The following is an 18,517-nucleotide window of genomic DNA, read 5'->3' as shown; positions in this document are numbered from 1 at the left end:
CGTCTCCTAAATGGTTAAAAAGAAAGCTTTTACAACATGTGGTGAAAAAACATCAGAATCACTTGGATATACAAAACCTTCACGGAGCTATTCTATGCTAAAGTTACAGATGTCAGGTTTTCAAAATTTGGCTTCATCGCTAAGGGGTTAACCCGTGCCCAGGTTTTAAGGCAGTAGTGGGCAATCATAATGCATCCATCATATACTATCATTCTCGATAGCGTAGTACACAAGGAATCTAATAGGTCTGGATGGGAGGGTGATATATACAGATATGACAGCTGTCTAACACACCAAATGTTCATTTTGCACCTTACGCCACTTCCGTAGCCCATTGACTTCTCGGCGTCGGATATGCTGTGATATCTGCATAGCTTGCCTGTCACAGTACATGAACACTTCCTATATCTGTATATAGTACATCGGATTGCTCTGTCCACACCAATAAACATCCACCATTACCTGCGGCGGCCATATTTAGTTTATGCAGTCAACACTGCTTCTTGTTTTCCAAAGGAACGCGGCCGCTTGTTTTTTCTTATCCAGGAGATCCTTTCGTAAGTCAAGGTCTTCAAAGAGGTTTTATGGGAAACTTTGGAAATAGGAAGAGGGTTCTAATGGGGTTCTAGGGGGGTGATTATAACGCTCCCTCATCATCAAAAGGGTACTTGCACTCGCCTAACTTAGCAATTTGTTTTCTTGTCTGGCTTCTTCCTTTTTTTTTTTTTGTTCTTTTTTAATTCAAGACCAGACATTTCTGTGAATGGAGAATACTGTCCTCCTACAGACCCCGCGTCCTGCAAACATCATATCCCAGCTCTGGTTTTTAAGCTGTTCCTGACCACCTTCCAGCAGGCATAAAAATCAAGCAACGATCGACCGCTGAGTGCGCCTCGATCTGCTAGAGAGCAGAGTAGCGATTATCCCTGGGGTGTCCGTTACTGAAGCGCCCCCCCCCCCCCCCCCAGTCATGCTGTATAAGGACCCTGAGGGGATCCCTCTGTCATAGTGCTACAATGGGAGAGGGAAAACAAATTTTAATCTTTCCACTGCAAAACCCAGCAGCGGGCGAAAAACAAATCTGTTGATCAAATTGACGTATTAACCCTTTCCAATCTATTTTTGGATTAAGGGTTTCCTAGGGGGCTTGCTCTTCCTGCTGACAGACGCTAGTAACTACACGATGGGATTCATCGGAGCAGCTGCCCGAATAGTGTAAGTATACCCTGTCTCATGTCTTCTGACATCGGAGCTGTACAGACTTCGGTGAGGGAGAGAGGCGCAATCTCATTGACTCCTAAGGGGACCTCTGGTGCGCAAATACGCAGAAAAACGACAGCCATGCACGCACAAAATATGGATGTGTGAACTAGCCCATTTAAAGCAATGGGTTCTATTCTCAGTGTTTTGCACAGGTAAATACGCCCTTGTGAAGTCGACCTAACAGACACAGAATTGTCAGTATAGCCGCTATGAAAGATATGTTTGTAGCTAAAAGAGTGACCCACTTAAGGCCCATTTACACACACATCTTTCAAAAGATCAGCGATCCTTTTGCATCAAAGTACTAATAGGCACTAATTGCTATTAGTACTTATCAGCTTCATTTGCATGCAAATGGGCATCTGGGAGCTGTTACAAAACTCAGCAGGAGGTGTGAGCTCTGGAATTAGTGGTATTGTTCAGCTGTGGGCTCCCCTTGGAGAGTTCAGCACCAGGGACAGCAGACACAGCATGCGGTCCTGCTTATCAGCTGTTCTGCTGAAGGAGGGTTTTAAACTTCAGAATATAAGTTTCTGTCATTGTGTGCAGAGGTCACGCTGGTTATGAATTTTTTTTTAAAAAGCCATATTTTAGGTACTACTGCTCTCTGGGAATATTTTCTAATATTTTTATTCTTTATAACAATACAGTCATGATAAACAAAACTCATCCAACTGATATCCAATGCAAAAGATAGCATAGATGCAGAATTTAATAACATTCTAGTCCACTAGGAAACACATTTTTGAAGAAACTGATGAGCATTTGTACAAAAAGAGTCGTCTTGGTTAATAAAAAAAACAAAACAAAACCAAATCTAAAATGCCGGCTGCACAATACCGAAGGCAAGTAATATATCATATGGGCTAAACCAATGTAATGACAGTCAGATCAGAACAGCAGCCAGTTGTCTACATCATACAGTAAGTCTTCATAGTTACATATTGTACTTTATTAGTGGGAGCTTTGAACCTGATCACCCAATTGCTAATGAACACCATGCACAACTCAAAGTCACAATCCGTATTATAACTTATTGTACAGTAATAAATAATGCCAGATATACAGCCATGACTGTTAGAACCACAGATCGGCTTCTTAAGATGAACCAGTGGTACGGTTAAAGTACGACTAGACGGAGCGGATCTCGCCGGGAGAGTGCAGCCCGCGCTAGTCCAAATCATAAGATGTGAAAACCCAACTGAGGAGAAAAAGTTGCCGATGGCCCAAGTTCACCGTCCTTTATTCATAGGTTTTACATTGCAAATTTCACATCTTCAGGCAAAGGCTAATAATGTCTGAAGTCTCTACAAATAACTGGAAACGTGTTGATTCTGACCGGATCAGTTCATTAAAACTTGGGTTGGTATAAAGAAACCCGTCCACTAAGGCACCCCGACGCTATCTGACAGTGCGTGGGAGAAAACTTTGTTGTCAGGACCACATCCTTATGAGAATATAGGGAGCGGATTTCTTGTAAGATCCCGGCCTCCTTGGGCATACAGTCTACCAGCTCGCTGCACTGGGAGTCAAATCCCAACAATCGTATTCCATATCCATGGGGGGAGGCGATCATACGTCCATCTGGGCTGAAACAGAGTTCTTTAATGTAGCCCCGGCCAACGTTCGCCTCTTCGATGTAATGAGTTAGTCGCAAAGAACAGCGAGGGGAGATGGGACGGACAGGAGCTCCTTCTTGAAACTCGTACACGCAGGTCCACTGAAAAGTGACAGTAAGAGGATTAGATCACTAAGAATTATTCTACACCGTAATTATTTTCTTCTAATTACTTCCCACTCTCTTAACCCTTTGCAATCCAATTTTGAATTCAGGGTTTCCTAGGGGGCTCTCTCTTTCTGCCATTATACAGTGGCGCCATCTACTGGCTAGAGCCAGTACTGCAGTATGGGACATACTAGAGAGGCCAGTAATATACAGTAAGAATACCCTGCCAGACGTCTTCCGACATCGAAGCTGTACAGCCTTCAATCAGAATGTCTTCAGACGTCAGGCAGTGGATTGGAAAGAGTTAAACCTCATCGATTGGTGCTCCAACTACCAGCCGTATCCTGGGACTCCTACTGGGTCTCATTTTCCTGCCATCGGCCAAGCAGATGATCAAGTCTTACTACTGAGCACAATAAGGCTATATTCACACAGGGCGAATTTTCCGTCCCGACTTTCAGCAACGTGAATGACATTTGCAGAATCTCATCCACAGGGCTCTTTCCCACGAGCATATATTAGCCGCAGTTTTTACGGTTGGCCGATATACGCTGTGATTTGATACAATGCATCAGATTCCATGGCCGTATTCCCGCGATGTAAAAGCGGCTGGTCAGGCCAATATAGCGCCGGGCGTTTTTACATCGGGCCCAAAGGATAGTCCTGGAACTATCTTTGGGGCCAGAACTATCTTTTGGGCCAGTGAGACTGCTAAACTCCCTCCCTCTTCTCTCCTCAGTCTGATTCCAATGGGAGGGGCCAGGACAGGGGTAGAGCCAAGTGACGCCAGTTCCGCCTCTTCCCATTGCTGGCTGCGAGCAAGGGATGGGGCGGAGCCAAGCTCCCTCCCCTTGTCCACAGACAGCAATGGGAAGTGCTTAGCCCCACCCCCATTCCCTCCCATTGCAATCAGCCGGTGGGGAGGAGAGAGGAGGTGAGCCCAGGGAGAGAAGGGGAAGGCTCAACGGGATGGCAGCCTCTGCATATATGCGCCGGGGCCCATTAGATTTGTGTGCCCGTTCACAAGTTTTTACACCTCACATCGTAGCGTATATCGTCCGGCCGTGAGAATAGCGCCCGATATATGCTTGTGGGAATAAAGCCACATGCTGTGGGGGGAAAAAAAATTCGCTGCAGAAATAGACCTGTAGTGAGGAATTTAAAGGGGCATTCTGGACTTTTTGAAATGCTAACCTATTTATCCGCTGATAGGTCATCAGTAGTTAAACAGGAGTCCACCGCTCGGGACACTCTGGGAGGGATTTGCCAGTGTAAATGAGCCAGAATTCTGTCTAAGCAGGATTAGTAAATCTGCCCCATTGTTTGTAGTCCATTCCGTAATCCCCTGTTGACCTACATGTCACATATGGTGCGAGGTTTTATTTTTCTCCAATAGCAAAAAAAAAACAAAACACCAATATCAAAACTGGAAAAAAAAAAAAAAAAAAAAGCATTGTTTTCCAAAAAGTGAGATATGACCAACGGGGCAACACTGCCAACAACCTTATAATGGAATGCAGTAGGATGTGCCAAAGGCCGAATAACAACTAAAACCCAAAATGAAAAACAAAACAAAAAAAATTCTCTCTCTCTAATGTGGTAGAGTCATCGCTTGTTCTCCTGGCATTGGCGCTCACATCCTGAGTGTCATGATGCTAGGAGTTCGGAAATGTGACAACGGCCTCTGATTGGCAGCAGCAGTCAGCTGACTTCCTGTGAGGTCAGCTGACTTAAAGGCCAGGACCACAGTGGGGCTGCAGCGCTGGATCCCAGTGGCAGCGGAGGGGTAAGCATAGGTCAGTTTGTTATTTTACTACCGAAGGGATGTTGTCCGGTAACCAGAAACCCCTCTAACAACTGTGATCTCTGCCACGTCTCTACAAGTAATTCTCTTAAGAGGAAGCAGAAAGTCCTGCCGGGACAATCACTGGGCAACTTCTTTTTGCGTTTAGATCAGGCTGCTTTCTCATCTGCAATGGGGGTTCCCTTTTGGTTTCCTTCGGCCTGCAGGAAAAGGGAACTCTCTGCCCGAATTGGTCCGTCTTATGCCAGAACCGAACGGACCCCATTGACTATAGTGGGGTCTGTTGAGTTTCCGCTCAGCTGCCCAGCATTTTACTCATTATGTAACTAACAGACTAGTATTACTTCATCATATGGGTCATGTGACCACATTCTGACCATCTGTGAATTACTTGGCTTTATGTTCTCTCAAGAAGTCAGTTTTACAGTCAACACAATTCCTGTGTAATGATATTACTTGGACTCTACTGCGCAGGCTGTTCATAAGGGATGGGACACCCACACAGATATTTCTATCACATTTTCTGCTAATGATCAGAGGCTCCTGTCACACAATTATAATGAAGGAGATCACAGCTCATCCTCCTAACTATATAGTTGCAGTCTGCAGTTTGTTTAGGCGAATATAGAACAAAGACGGTAATGGTAGTGTCCTCCAGGCAGGCAGAAATGGTACTGGCTCTAACTGGTCATGTGATGCATCATGGGAGTGTTAGCATAGAGAAAGTGAACAGAAATAAATCTCAGCATCAAGATAGTGACTGACAAGTATCAGACAGGAGGCTGCACTGCATGAAAGTGACTGCAATATATATTTAAAAAAACATCCAGAGTGTGATATGCAAATCAGGTGAGGTCAGCACGGTTGGAAAAAAGTGTTTTCACCAGAGTGGCCCTTTAATGTAAAAAAAAATAAAAATAAAATCATAAATTTTACATTCTATAACTGTCCACAATACCTGAACAATCATCCCAAACATCACAGCATGAGGGGCTAAGAGACCCAAATCCCAGGAGCTGTAATCAAAATCTACTGAGATTTTACTCCACTCCGTATGAGAGAAATAGCGCACAGATCCTCAGGAGCAGTGGTCAGCGCCTGGTTACTGCTGTGGACGTCCTTACCTCTTGGTCATCGGTATTGCTGGAGCAGCGCAGTAGTGTAGCCCAGCCTTTGGGGTGCAGCTGGAGGGACGTAATACAGTTGCCTCGGTCTCGCTCACCTGGGACTTCTGGCGTTAAAACTTCAAGGCTGTTACGAGGGGAACTGCCTAATAGAGGATTAGAAGACGGGAACAGAAGGAAACCAGTTCAGTCCACGGCCTAAAGCTTACCAGACCCATTTACAGCGTTCCCATAAAGCAATACGTGCAAAGACAGGAAAGTCTGTCATCTGTCTTATAATGGCCTCTTATGCCCCATAAAGGCTGCAAGTGTGAAGCAAGTGTACGTTTACCGAATGTGTGGGGAAAGCTCTGGACTCGTACAATAAGACGGGACCACAGATCGCCACGCTCTGGATAGAGGGTGACTGGGCCTCCATTAAGGAGATATATATTTACATTTTCCCATTGGCCGCCTTGGGCTGACCGTTGTCCAGGTGGGTTTGAAGGAAAGGATCGGCTTCTGTTTATTCCAAAACAAGATGCAAACAATACAGGAAAGCGCAATGCGTTTCGGAAGCCAAGTGAATGGGTGAACCTCCCTTTTCAAGCATTTCAAGCATAGTACATACTGGAATGAAGCGGATTGCCAACGTGCATAGATAAATATTATATATGACAGGAAGCAAGTGCGGGTTTGCGATCGTAAGTTCATGCGTCGGCAGCCTCGCACGCACCTCCGCATGTGGCAAGAAGAACATGGCGGCTGGAGGTGTTCACATGCACACTGCGCACCGCAAATGGCACATTGCAAGTGACCGCATATTCGTATGGATGCTCCACCAGACTGGAAATGGTCACAGTCAAAGCAATTTGGGAGGGGAGGGGAGGGGGGGGGGGGGGTCACGTGCGAGGAATACTGTATAACACTTAATGGGGATCCAACTCTGGACATAAAGTGTCCCTGTCCGATTTTCTCTCTAAGCCCTCAGAACGCGTTACACATCCCTGTATGGCTTACACTCTGTATTGGGAATAAACTGAAGTCGTTTCTTTCCTTCAAACCTGTCTGCACAACTGTGTAAAAATTTTAAGCAAATGGCAAGATGGAACAATACCTCTGCAGCGCCACCTACTGGAAGGCAACATTCCTGCAAGTCAATGTCCGACCCTTTAAATACATCTTGCAACAACGACTGGGAATTGTAAGCCAAAGCCAGACTCCATACACAGACAGCTGTTTCGGGGTTTTTGCCTCTCATCGGTGTGCAGCAGGTTTCTGGCTCGGCTGGTGAAGAGGCCTATAGACGTGGGTCAGGAAGGGTATTGGTCTAGGACTCTGGGTGCTCTCCTTTAGGAGAAATGATATCCTTCATGTCCCACTTTTTAAGCTAACATGGATAATCAGAGGAGACTCGCTGCTGCCTGCGAACTCCTCACTCAAGTAATTGCCTTTCCTACCTTTTAGGGCGCCTTCACCGGACCCCTGCCACAACATACTGAAGGCGAACAAGGCCCAGCAGGGTGTCGGACAGTCTTTTGACCATCGGTCCGCACCAGGAGAGTGTAGTTCTATAGTTTCTCCACATTATCTCACACGCGCTGTCCACGCAGTCTCACTTGTGTCTTTTTTTCCCCCCCTCTGACGGTTAGCGAAGCTGCTTATAAACGCAGCACATATGTAATTGTGCATGTATGTTTATTACACGCCCATAGAGAACAATAGGGCTCTATCACACATAATACGCAGTAAAATAGAACATGTTTTATGTGAGTATTACACACAATGTGTGAATGCATCGATGAAAATCCATGTACTTCCATTGACTCCATTCACCGTGTATTATGTGCGTAATACGCTATTACATGACGCTCGTGTGAGCCCGGCCTCGGAGAGCTCCTCCTCTTTAAGTTGGTTGCTGAGCGGTGCTGCAGACTCGGGGGCTTTCAGAACAAGTGTATTCATACTGACATGGGACATTGGATTGCACACAGGGAGACCCGATGCAACTAATTATGGGACCTCCAAAGTTAATTGCTGTGCCCAGACCGGGTTCAGGGGGTGAATACATTTGCACTCAAAGTTTCCAGTTTTTATTTACTTTTTAAACCAGGTATTTTTCCACTCTCTGCACTAATGGGGGCCGCGCTGCAGCTCCGTTACAGGAAGGCTAAACTAAAATCCATCTTAATTCCAGGTAATATTGCAATACAATGAAAACACCAAGAGGGGAGAATACTTCACAAGACCCTGTAGGTCATGTGTTATGAAGCAGTACTGTGGCTAGTAGAACATGGGGAGATCGGCCATGACACCCATCATAACCCTGTGCAGCTTCACTAGGAGCCAGCACAGACCCGGTCTGGGGACATCACTACACAAAGTGCCTGAACCTGGCGCAGAGCTCAGGAAAACCAGAGACGGAGTCTGCAGAGGGCAAACTGCTGAAACACCTGATGCAGGTAAGGAAGAGCTAGAACATCTAGCAGAGAAGGACAACATTCTTTGGGCCTGTAAGAGGTGCTGCAGCGATGTATGAGGTCACGCCGGCCGCACCACAATGGCATACATCCCAGATATCCAGGGAGAGTTTTGATGAATTGGGCGCGATTTATCCCCCTGAACAGATGGTAGAAGGCAGTAGTGTTTGGGACGTACCTTCTCTTTGTGAGGCCCGGGACGTATGCTTCTCAAACAGAGAGCCCAAGTCACTATGATGACAAGGAGAGCTGGACGGCCGGGAGTCCGAGGATGTAGGCGATGTGGTCACGTCTGTGGAGAAGACAGAAGACTGTAAACTCAGATATTCTTCAGCTAGCATTAGTTAACACACACTGACACGGCCTAGACGTCCCCGGAGCGCAGGACGCGGCTGGTGCGCAATACACTGCAGACTGCATGGGGACAGATACCAGGACGGCTCCATAGATGTGAATATGGGAGACGGAGATCCTGCTGGTTTCCATCCTTTACAATAGACAGAAAAGTGCGGAGCTTGGGGCGGAAACTATGAAACAGAGACCGTGTATTCAGCCCTACGGTGCAAGTGCTGCTTCTCTCCCCGTGCATGGAGGACAGAAACCAGAAGGGAACCAGAAGTCACAATATAACGTGAAAGCAGCCTTAGCAGGACACTATCACACAACACAATTGTGGATGGAAGCGACCCCACTAACTGCTAGTGAACCCCTGTAAACCATGCCACTGTAATCGCCGGCTGCTGTTCAGGAGCCATGATTACTGAAACATAAACCAAGCGCCACCCTAAGCCTGTGTATGATCATTGGGCTAGAGCCCCTGAAATAGAGACTCTGACACCTACTTTCAGTCCTATTAGCTAAGCTTACGCTAAAAGTAGGTGACCCGCTGAGTCTGGGGATGTAAGGGTTATACTTACCTCCCTCATCGGTCGCCTGGTGGGATCGATGAAAGATGCCGCTCATACATTGAGCGTTGCTGCCAAGTAGCCCGTCCGTTATAATATTAGAACAGGCGGACTACTTTATGCACTGAGCGGTGGCTTTCAGCACTCATACCGGGAGAGCAGGGAGATGAACCCTTACACCCCCGGACGCAGCGGGTCACCTACTGTCAGCCCATAAGTTTAGCTCATAGGACTAAAAAGTAGACGACAGAGTCCCTTTAAAAATCGTATTTGCTCTATAGGAAGCCTGACGGCACAACGTTCTCATCTGCAGCCCCAGTCACTAATACAGCTGCAGAGGTGCGGGTGAAGGAGGCGGCCAGGGAGGATAATCTGTGTGTGACGAGTGACATGCGGGTGCACGGCTACACAAAGAGCACCTTTGAAGTGACCGATGCACAGGAGATCTGGCTCCGGGTGACTAGAAGGTTGCCGGAGAGCACAGAGGAGCTCTGTTCTGTTTTCATTAGCCTTTATTAGGTTTGATGAAAACATAAATCTCACTGCAGATGCATTCCAGAGGCGGGCGACGATGCAAACCCCTGGAATAGCTATCTGATGGGTGGGCCGCATCCATACTGATCAGGGAGGTGACGTACCCAGTGAGACATCAACCACAAAGGTGAACGAGACAGCAGGAGAGGCCCCATCTCTGTGCGTCTGTGTGGGTTTGGACAGGGGAAAACCACCACATTGAACACCTCCGCCCCCTAAAACCAAGGGGGTGTAATAAGGCACTATGATATATGTGGAGCCGAGTGCCCATATTCTGTACCTGAAGTGGAAGCCGTCCTTCTTGCCCTCAGGATGGGGTAACTGCCGACCTCTAGGGACTTAGTCAGATCTAAATCATGCAAGATTAACAGATAACCAGAGGAAGTAGAAATCAGCATTTTTGAACAGTCGGGTGTCAGCCTCATGCGCATCAGGAAACGCGTGTGAAAGAACTTTTTGTGCGGACAGCCATCCTCGGTGCACCTGGAAATACAAGCAACGGGACCGTGAGATACTAGAGCGTGGAAACGGCGCAAAACAATGCAAAATAACAGGTGAAACGGAATGGGCGCAATTGTCAGCTCTTCACCAGCATCTAATCCCAATATACCTTAACCCCTTAGTGACACGGCCTATTGTGGCCATAAGGACGCATCAGGCTTGTTTTCCGTTTGGCGAACTGCAGTTTTTATTGTTACCATTTTTGGGCGCATATAATGTATTATAAAACGTATTAATTTTTTTGGAGGGCAGGAGAGAAAACATCAGTCCGGCCATTTTTTACAGCATTAATCACACAGCATAAATAACAGGATACGGTTTTTCAGCGGCCCGCTACGATTACGGCGATTATTTCTTTTTTAGGTTTTTCCACAATAAAAAAAAAACAAAACTTTTTTTTGGGAATTTTTTTTTTTTTTTTTTTTTTTAAATCTTTCCACATATGGCGCTTTGTGGGGGCTTGTGTTATTTGTGTGAGGAGCTGTGGTTTTTATTGGTACCATTGTGGGCTACATACTTTTTTTTGTTCACTTTTATTGCATTTTTTGGGAAGCAAGAAAAAGTTTTTTTACGCTTTTTGTTGTGTAGGATAAATAGTGACAGATGGTTACATCACGGAGGGTTGATGCCACAATCTGTACCTGAACTCTCTACATGCCGCGGTGTACATCGATCCCCGCTGTTGCAGTGGTGGGCCTGCTATCAGTCACAGCCGGCTCCCACTGCAGGATGGCGTGGGCTAACTCCTGAGCCAGCGCCATCCGCAGGACACAAGTAATGCCTGGAAGGAAACTTACGTCATGCGGCATTAATATAATAGGATACAAGAAGTCACTGCAGAATGCGGTTCATAAATGTGGCATTAACCTCTTATTGTCATCACTGCCCCTCAGGGTACATACAGAGAACACATCATGATGCCACGCGCTGCCAGGAGCCAGTAGATTAAATCCCTTACTTACCTATTTGTATCCCAGATTATGACGTTGCCATCGAATCCGGATGTTACCAAAAGCCTGGTGTTGGTATCAAACTCGATGTTCTTCACCCAGCTGGTATGCCCGTGTAGGGTGCAGACCTTAGTGTTGAGCTTCCTCAGGTCCCACAGTGCTATGGTGGTGTCATCCGAGCACGTGGCAAACATCCTGTTGTCCAGAAACCTGCACAAACGGGAAAGAACAGGGATATGAAGAAGAAGCGCCTGCATGGTAGAAGGGGTACGGCAGCGGTACCCACCAGTGAGGTCACCACTTTATCCCAGACCTCTGGTGGGATACAACTACAATCCAGGTAAACGGCGGCGGTCAGTTACACCATAGTGATGGGTTGGTGGCGGACAGCGAGGGGGCTCACGAGGAGAATGTAATAGATCAGCTGTACAGAGCACAATATCCGCACATCTGATGGATACAAAGTCCAAAGCTGCTTATACACGGAACGATCATTCGGATTTCCAGGATCCAGCGAGAATATTAGCGATTCATTAAAAAAATAGTTTAAACGAACAGAAATGGAAGAGCAGTCGTTCAGCGTAAACACGGCCAATCACTGAACCGGAATTCGCTGATCACTCGTTTAATGCAGCACAGAAATCCCCGTTGGGTAACCAGCGCTCGCTCCTCTCATCACTTACACAGCGAGCCGAACGACTGGACACTAACGATTCATCTGCGTCTCTTATCTGACTGCTCCAGCGAATGAGCGCACTGCGACATTGTTTGTTGTTCGCTCCGGCGAATGATATCGGTTGGGGTAAAAGCACCCTGATGAAGAGGGAAGAAGAGAAAAAACGACTCCACTGATTGATAAGAGGGGCGATAACATGAATTAAACTTCATTCCTCCCCCTCCCGGGTCACTGGGGAGAGGTAGCAGCGCCAGTCTGATATTACTTTCACCCGCTGCAGGTACAGAGCCAAGAGGTAAACCCTCATCCTGCTCCCCAACCTCACACGGGCGCCGCGTTCTGCACACCTAGAACTCTGATATTGGTAGTACATGAAAGCAGAGATGTAATATCATACAGAAGCCATTATATTCTGCTCCCAGCAATCACATGACCACCGTTAGCAAGATGGAAGTCCAGCGGAGGGATCACAAGCTGCACATCAACACCAAGGGCTCCTCCAGGCAGCGCCCGCTGAGATCCAGCGGGGGTCGGAGCGGAAGCCGAAGCTCTGACCCCTGTGTAGTGGCCAATGCTCAGAATTGAAATCAATGGGAGCTGCGCCTGCAATTACGAGCGCCGGCCACTATACAGGGGTCGGAGCAGCAGCTTCCACTTCGACCCCCGCTGTATCTCAGCAGCCGCTGCCTGGAGAACCCCTTTAAATGTTGAGTATTAAGCCAGTATAGTGCCATTCCCATGCAGTGTTGTAGCACACAGACTACAGCCCCCCTTCCCCCCATGTATGTACGGTAGAGGTGGGGAGTGAAGGCTGAAGCCCCTTCATTCTAGACATATAACTTTAGGATTCCCCCCACTGACCTGATGTTGTTCACGCAGTCCTCGTGGGCCTCCGACAAGGTCTTTATGTGCTTTGAAGACACCGGGTCAAATAGTAGGACTTCAGTTTGCTCACAGGCGACTGTCAGTACGGAGCTAAAGAAGAAGAGGGGAGAACAGAGAGGCGTCACCACGGTCAGCAGGAAGCGGGACGGCGCTAGATGACTTACACACAGAGATACATGGCAGGTATAGTACTGGATGCAATTATCACCACTTGGACCCTTAGGCGGGGCCCGATTCGCAGTGGATTGTCCACAGTGGGCAGATCAGCAGTGGAGAGTCGGCCTCCAAGCAGGTTTTATCACGTTATTTCTGTGCAGAATTCACCCCCTCATTGAGAAGAGCTGAATGCCCCTGCTGAAACGGCGGTGGGGGGGGTGAAGCGATATTCTATCTATTATTTGGTCCCCACGCCCCGACGGGCCTCTTCTATGTGGAGCTGCATGGATTTGTGCTCCGAGTCGTCTCAGGCATTCCTACTATATTGTGGCTCGCAGATACATTGTTGCCTTTGCTGCTGCCTTCTGGATCTATGTTGCCGCATGCTGGCATTATGCATTGGGTCACCTGAGGGGGTTATAGCCCCACAGACTATAAGTCACTGGTACCGCGCAGAGGACACGTACGCCGGGGGCCCCGCGGACTATAAGTCACTGGTACCGCGCAGAGGACACGTACGCCGGGGGCCCCGCGGACTATAGGTCACTGGTACCGCGCAGAGGACACGTACGCCGGGGGCCCCACAGACTATAAGTCACTGGTACCGCGCAGAGGACACGTACGCCGGGGGCCCCACAGACTATAAGTCACTGGTACCGCGCAGAGGACACGTACGCCGGGGGCCCCACAGACTATAAGTCACTGGTACCGCGCAGAGGACACGTACGCCGGGGGCCCCACAGACTATAAGTCACTGGTACCGCGCAGAGGACACGTACGCCGGGGGCCCCGCGGACTATAAGTCACTGGTACCGCGCAGAGGACACGTACGCCGGGGGCCCCGCGGACTATAGGTCACTGGTACCGCGCAGAGGACACGTACGCCGGGGGCCCCACAGACTATAAGTCACTGGTACCGCGCAGAGGACACGTACGCCGGGGGTCCCACGGCTATAAGTCACTGGTACCGCGCAGACGACACGTACGCCCGGGGCCCCACAGTGCCGGATAGGCAACAGAACCTCCGACCAGCGCAGATGGGAACCCGTCCTCAGTTGGAAGGGAACGGAACCATGATTTGCAATTGCTGCAAAACAAAAGGCCCCCAAGTACTATGCCGGGGCCCCACAGACAACTAGGGCCCTCAGTGGGAGTGCTGCTACTAATGTATACTGGAGGATATCTGCCGCCCCTCTAGCGGTGCGATGGCAGCTCTTACCCATCCGGAGAATACTCCAGGTTGAAAACGGCCCCGTGGGTCCTTGTGCTGAGGTTGACGGAGTCGGACGGGTGGATGGAGCTGTACAGACTGGTCATAGCCCTGTAGTTGTCCCGGGCTGGATCCACACACAGGCCCCGGCCCAGGCACCTCCCCCTCAGCCAGTGGAACAGGCTCCCGGCAGAGCTCTCAGCACCAGCAGTGACGCTCTCTGCCGCGGGCTGCTCCGCGGGGGCGGGGCTCCCCGGCTCCACAATGAGCGGCGGCTCCTCCTTCTCCTCGCTTGCATCCTCTTCCGCCGGTTCCTCCGGCCTCTCCTCCTCCGTGCCGCTCATTCTTCCTGAGGTCGGCGGTGGCACTACAGGCCGCGGGGGGATGATGTCGCCTCCTTCAGCCGTTGGGACCTCGGGACCGCTGAGGAGGCACGGACGCGCATATCCGCAAGGGCCACCACGCCGCCCCCTGCCGGCTGCTAGAATACCTGCTGGGATAACGGCCGCGAGCCCCGTCCAAGCTGCTGGCAGACTGTACGATGCGCCGCTCGCGAAAGAGGGGGGTTGTGACGTCATCACATCGCGCCGGCCTCACGTTCCGTCTTCCCGAGCTGTACACGGCCACTAGAACGGCGGGTTATGTCCACCAGCGCACACAGATACATGTACGTGGATGTCACACCCGCAATGCAGCGTTATACAGGGAATTGTACTCGTATAGTACAGTTGCCCAACACAAGTATGGCGGGATGAATACTTCCGGTGCTGCTGGGAGCTCTGACGTCACATCCGCCCTCTGCTTTTGGTCCTGCCTGGTTTTACATAGAGCGGCGGCGACCGGAAGTCATCGTACTGATGTGGGACTCCTCACATTACTGCAGGCAGCGAATAAAGTGCAATTCACGATAGAAACACCAGGTGGTGCTGTTTACTAACGTTCTATCTAATAAGTAGTAACATGCGCTGACTGCTCCAATCCCAGCATCTTCGTGCCGCAGGGATTATCACTGGGACTTTTCGTGGGGTTCCATTTAAAGGAGGGAGCTAAAAATAAAAGTTTTTGTGAACTACTCGGATTGGCGTGCACAAATTACAACTTTTATTCTGCAAAAATGCGCAAACACGCATACGCTCGTGTTAATCCGGCCTTGGGCAAGTGTCATACAGGTGTCAGCCAAGGTACGCTGTGTATTTGTACAATAGGTGTTGTGTATTTGTGTGCGTGTTTTACCGTACTGTGTGCGCACGCAAAAAATAGACACAACCGTGCTCCCACTCAGGCTTCCTACATACGGGCGAGAGTTGTGCATCTCACAATACACAAATATCATGTGATTTTCTTGGCCGTGTGAAAGCAGCCTCATCGGCAATTAAGTTAATCAAGTTAATTGCTATTTTTGTGCACCGATGCGCAGGAATATAGGACACGCCCCTTAGATTGTGGACGCAAAATCCGCTTATGTGAAGGAGCGCAGTGAAATCAGTAGGTTCTACTCGCTGCATACAGAGGACTGCGGCAGAACGCCCCCGAGCCGACGTGCCGGACTCATCAACGGTCACCAGAAAGGTTTAGATGCAGTTATGGCTGCATGAGGCGGACTTTACCCGGCGCCTGCGGGACGGAACATTGTTGGTGGCAGAGGGCGCTGCCCGAACGTTTAAAACAGTCGAACTTGTTGGCTGTTCCTAAACAACTGTATCAAGACTGGTGGAACCATGGCCAGTCAGTGCAGGCCACATGTGGTTGACCCTGGAGGCGGGCGTTGGGTGGCACAGCTGGTATCTCAGCCATGACACCTTACAGTGGACCAAATAAGCCATCAGTCTAGCAGCAGGGAAGTTAGATACATTGCCACTGTAACCATGTGGTGTAGCTTGTGTCGACTGATAGCTGAAGACCAACAAGGGGCCCCTGATGACCACCCATCACCACCCAGGAGAGACCTCAATGAACCTCGGACACATGGCTGAATGTTGTCTTGTGATGAGTCCCATCTCCTGCTGAACCATACAGATGGCCAAGTCCTCATCTGGTGGACACCGAATGAAGACGTATCCCATGGGTGCATAGTTGGACTTCACAGGCTAGTAGTGATAATGTCATGGTCTGGGGAGAGTGCCTCAGCTTGACCATAGGTCGACTAATCTGACCTCAGGGGTTTATGAAGTGAGCGGGCTCAGAGTAGAAGCAGGGGTGCACATAAAACTCATTGCTCTCCCCCAAAATGTTTAATGTATAATGAACGTTTATAACATGCTGACCTTAGATGCGCTAGTATGCCTTTAAATAGTGCACTCCCCAAACAAGAGATCCCAGTTCTACACAGTGATAGTGATCACAGGTGATGTCTCCTCCGAGTGATGACAGCCGTTTATGCCTTTCTTCTCCATCTGGGCCAGACCGCCATGAATATTTCTTGTATCTACACCCAGTCCCTGCATACTCTTCCCATCCTGCCCTGACTCCTAATGAACCTCTCAGTACCTTCATAGTAATAGTGCACCCGATGGAGTTCCACTCCACAATAATGACCTCTGTGTGGCCCCTACTTTGTAATACCATGGTTTCCCAAAAATAAGACCCTGTCTATTATTTTTGGCCCCAAAAGGAGCACAGGGTCTTATTTTCAGGGAATGGTTTATACTTACATAGCAGGAACCGTCCGGGTCCCTTCCGCTGGTCTTCGGAGCTCGTGCTTCATTCCTTAGCAGCTGACAGAACATTACTTCCTAGTAACGCAGTTCGTAAACCCAGCCTCCAGCAAGCGATGGCTTTAGTCTGTTTCTGGAGCGCTGCAGCTCAGCCAATCAATGCAGTGTTCGAAGAACCAATCACAGCTATCATATTAAATGGTTGTGATTGGTCCTCAAGCGCTGAGGTTGAGCCAATCAGAGCCATCACTTCCTGGAGGCAGGGTTTATGAACTCCGTTACCAAGAAGCGATGTTCCGTTAGCTGCTAAGGACTGAAGCAAGAGCTGCGAAGACCAGCCGAAGGGACCCTGACGGTGCTGGTTAGGAAAGTTGTTTTTTTTTTTTTAATGTTGTGTAGCTAGGGCTTATATTTCAAACCCCCTGAAAATCAGGGTAGGGCTTATTTTCAGGGTAGTTCCTACTTTCAGGGAGACATGGTAGTAAACCCCTGCCTGGCCCCCACTTTGTAATAACTCTGCTTTGACCCTGGACCGCATGCGGGTAGCAGAGCTTCAGTTTATCTTCACTCACAACAGGACTTCTGGCTGGTGAGGCGTGCTTTCTAGCAGAACATAACTTCCCCTCCTCTCCCAGCTCCGGCACACACCACTCATTGTCAGAGCCCGGGGAAGGAGTGAAGATAATACTGTACAAGAGCGTGCAGCCACAACGTCAGACAGCATTCCTGTTGTGAATGGGAGATAAGCTCCACGGCCCTCCGCAGCTGCCGCCACAAAGCGGTCTGGCGAGTGGGTCATCATGGTTTATGTCTGGTATTGAAGCTTATGGCTATTCACTTCAATCGAACTCAGCCGCAGTAGCACACACAACCCACGGCCAGGGGTGGTGCTGTTTTTGGGAGATGGGAGCAGCCATGTTTTTCTTATCCTGCATAACATGCCTACACTTCCAGATGACATTTCAGAATAAGCATTCAGATGTGGAATAACACGATTATTGCTTGTAATTATAGGACTTGTATCCTTGACTCTTTTTTTTTTAGCAGTTTCCCCTTCAGTAGGTACAACCGCTACTAGTTTTTCCTGAACTGTGCTAGCAGCTATTTCATCTGCCATACACAGAAGCAAAGCGCCCGCTCCCCTATCACTATCACATACATGGATGACATGATTAAGGCCTCCTGCCCACGGCTGGGTCAGATTGCACCTGTGAAATATGGCAGCGGAATCAGACCCGGAGCCCCCAGAGGACCTATACTCAGCGGTCCGGATCTGCCACGAGTCTCCCATCCAACACGTATGCGCAGTGCAGCGCATGACACGGTGACGCAGAGTCCCACAGTGCTCACAGTGGAGGCATCGCAGGATGGACAGCTTCCATTGACTGCAATGGAAGCAGTCCGTGTTGTTCCGCACAGAATAGGACATGCTGCAATTTCTCCTCCCTGAGCGGAAAATCACATTTGATTTGCATTGTGGGCATGGAAGAATTATTTAAACACACTGGACGGCCATTGCTGCGGAGTCCGCGGCGGGTGTCTGGCCGCGTTTTTCACAGCGATAATCTGTCCGTGGGCTTTGGCCCTAAGCAGTACTGAGTGGTGAAGATTTGATACGAGTAGATGTGAAATGGTAAACCACTTAGCTGCAGCGCTATTTGTGTGTCTTT

General features: G+C 49.0%; 1 protein-coding gene across 1 annotated transcript; it reads right to left on the bottom strand.

Moving 5' to 3' along the window:
- Window positions 1-1,877: 1,877 nt before the first annotated feature.
- DCAF10 (DDB1 and CUL4 associated factor 10) lies at window positions 1,878-14,915 on the bottom strand. The gene is made up of 7 exons (XM_066604439.1): window positions 14,203-14,915; window positions 12,804-12,917; window positions 11,279-11,476; window positions 10,096-10,298; window positions 8,555-8,668; window positions 5,918-6,063; window positions 1,878-2,983 (listed from the first exon to the last, which is right to left on the bottom strand). Exons 1-7 carry the CDS (start codon window positions 14,769-14,771, stop codon window positions 2,615-2,617), a joined length of 1,713 nt encoding a protein of 570 aa, XP_066460536.1. The 5' UTR covers window positions 14,772-14,915; the 3' UTR covers window positions 1,878-2,614.
- Window positions 14,916-18,517: the final 3,602 nt, after the last annotated feature.

Source organism: Eleutherodactylus coqui, chromosome 5 (genome assembly GCF_035609145.1).
Source record: "Eleutherodactylus coqui strain aEleCoq1 chromosome 5, aEleCoq1.hap1, whole genome shotgun sequence".
Classification (NCBI taxonomy): Eukaryota; Metazoa; Chordata; class Amphibia; order Anura; family Eleutherodactylidae; genus Eleutherodactylus; species Eleutherodactylus coqui.
This window is presented reverse-complemented; position numbering and strand designations above follow the sequence as displayed.

What these genes read in the sequence shown, in the direction of transcription:
- DCAF10 (XM_066604439.1), bottom strand. Translation starts at nt 14,771, where the DNA reads ATGACGTCACAACCCCCCTCTTTCGCGAGCGGCGCATCGTACAGTCTG. An exon ending in CTGGAGTATTCTCCGGATGG is followed by an intron (nt 12,918 to 14,202) that starts GTAAGAGCTGCC and finishes CTTCTTCTTTAG; the next exon opens with CTCCGTACTGACAGTCGCCT. An exon ending in CCGGGCCTCACAAAGAGAAG is followed by an intron (nt 6,064 to 8,554) that starts GTACGTCCCAAA and finishes ATCCTCTATTAG; the next exon opens with GCAGTTCCCCTCGTAACAGC.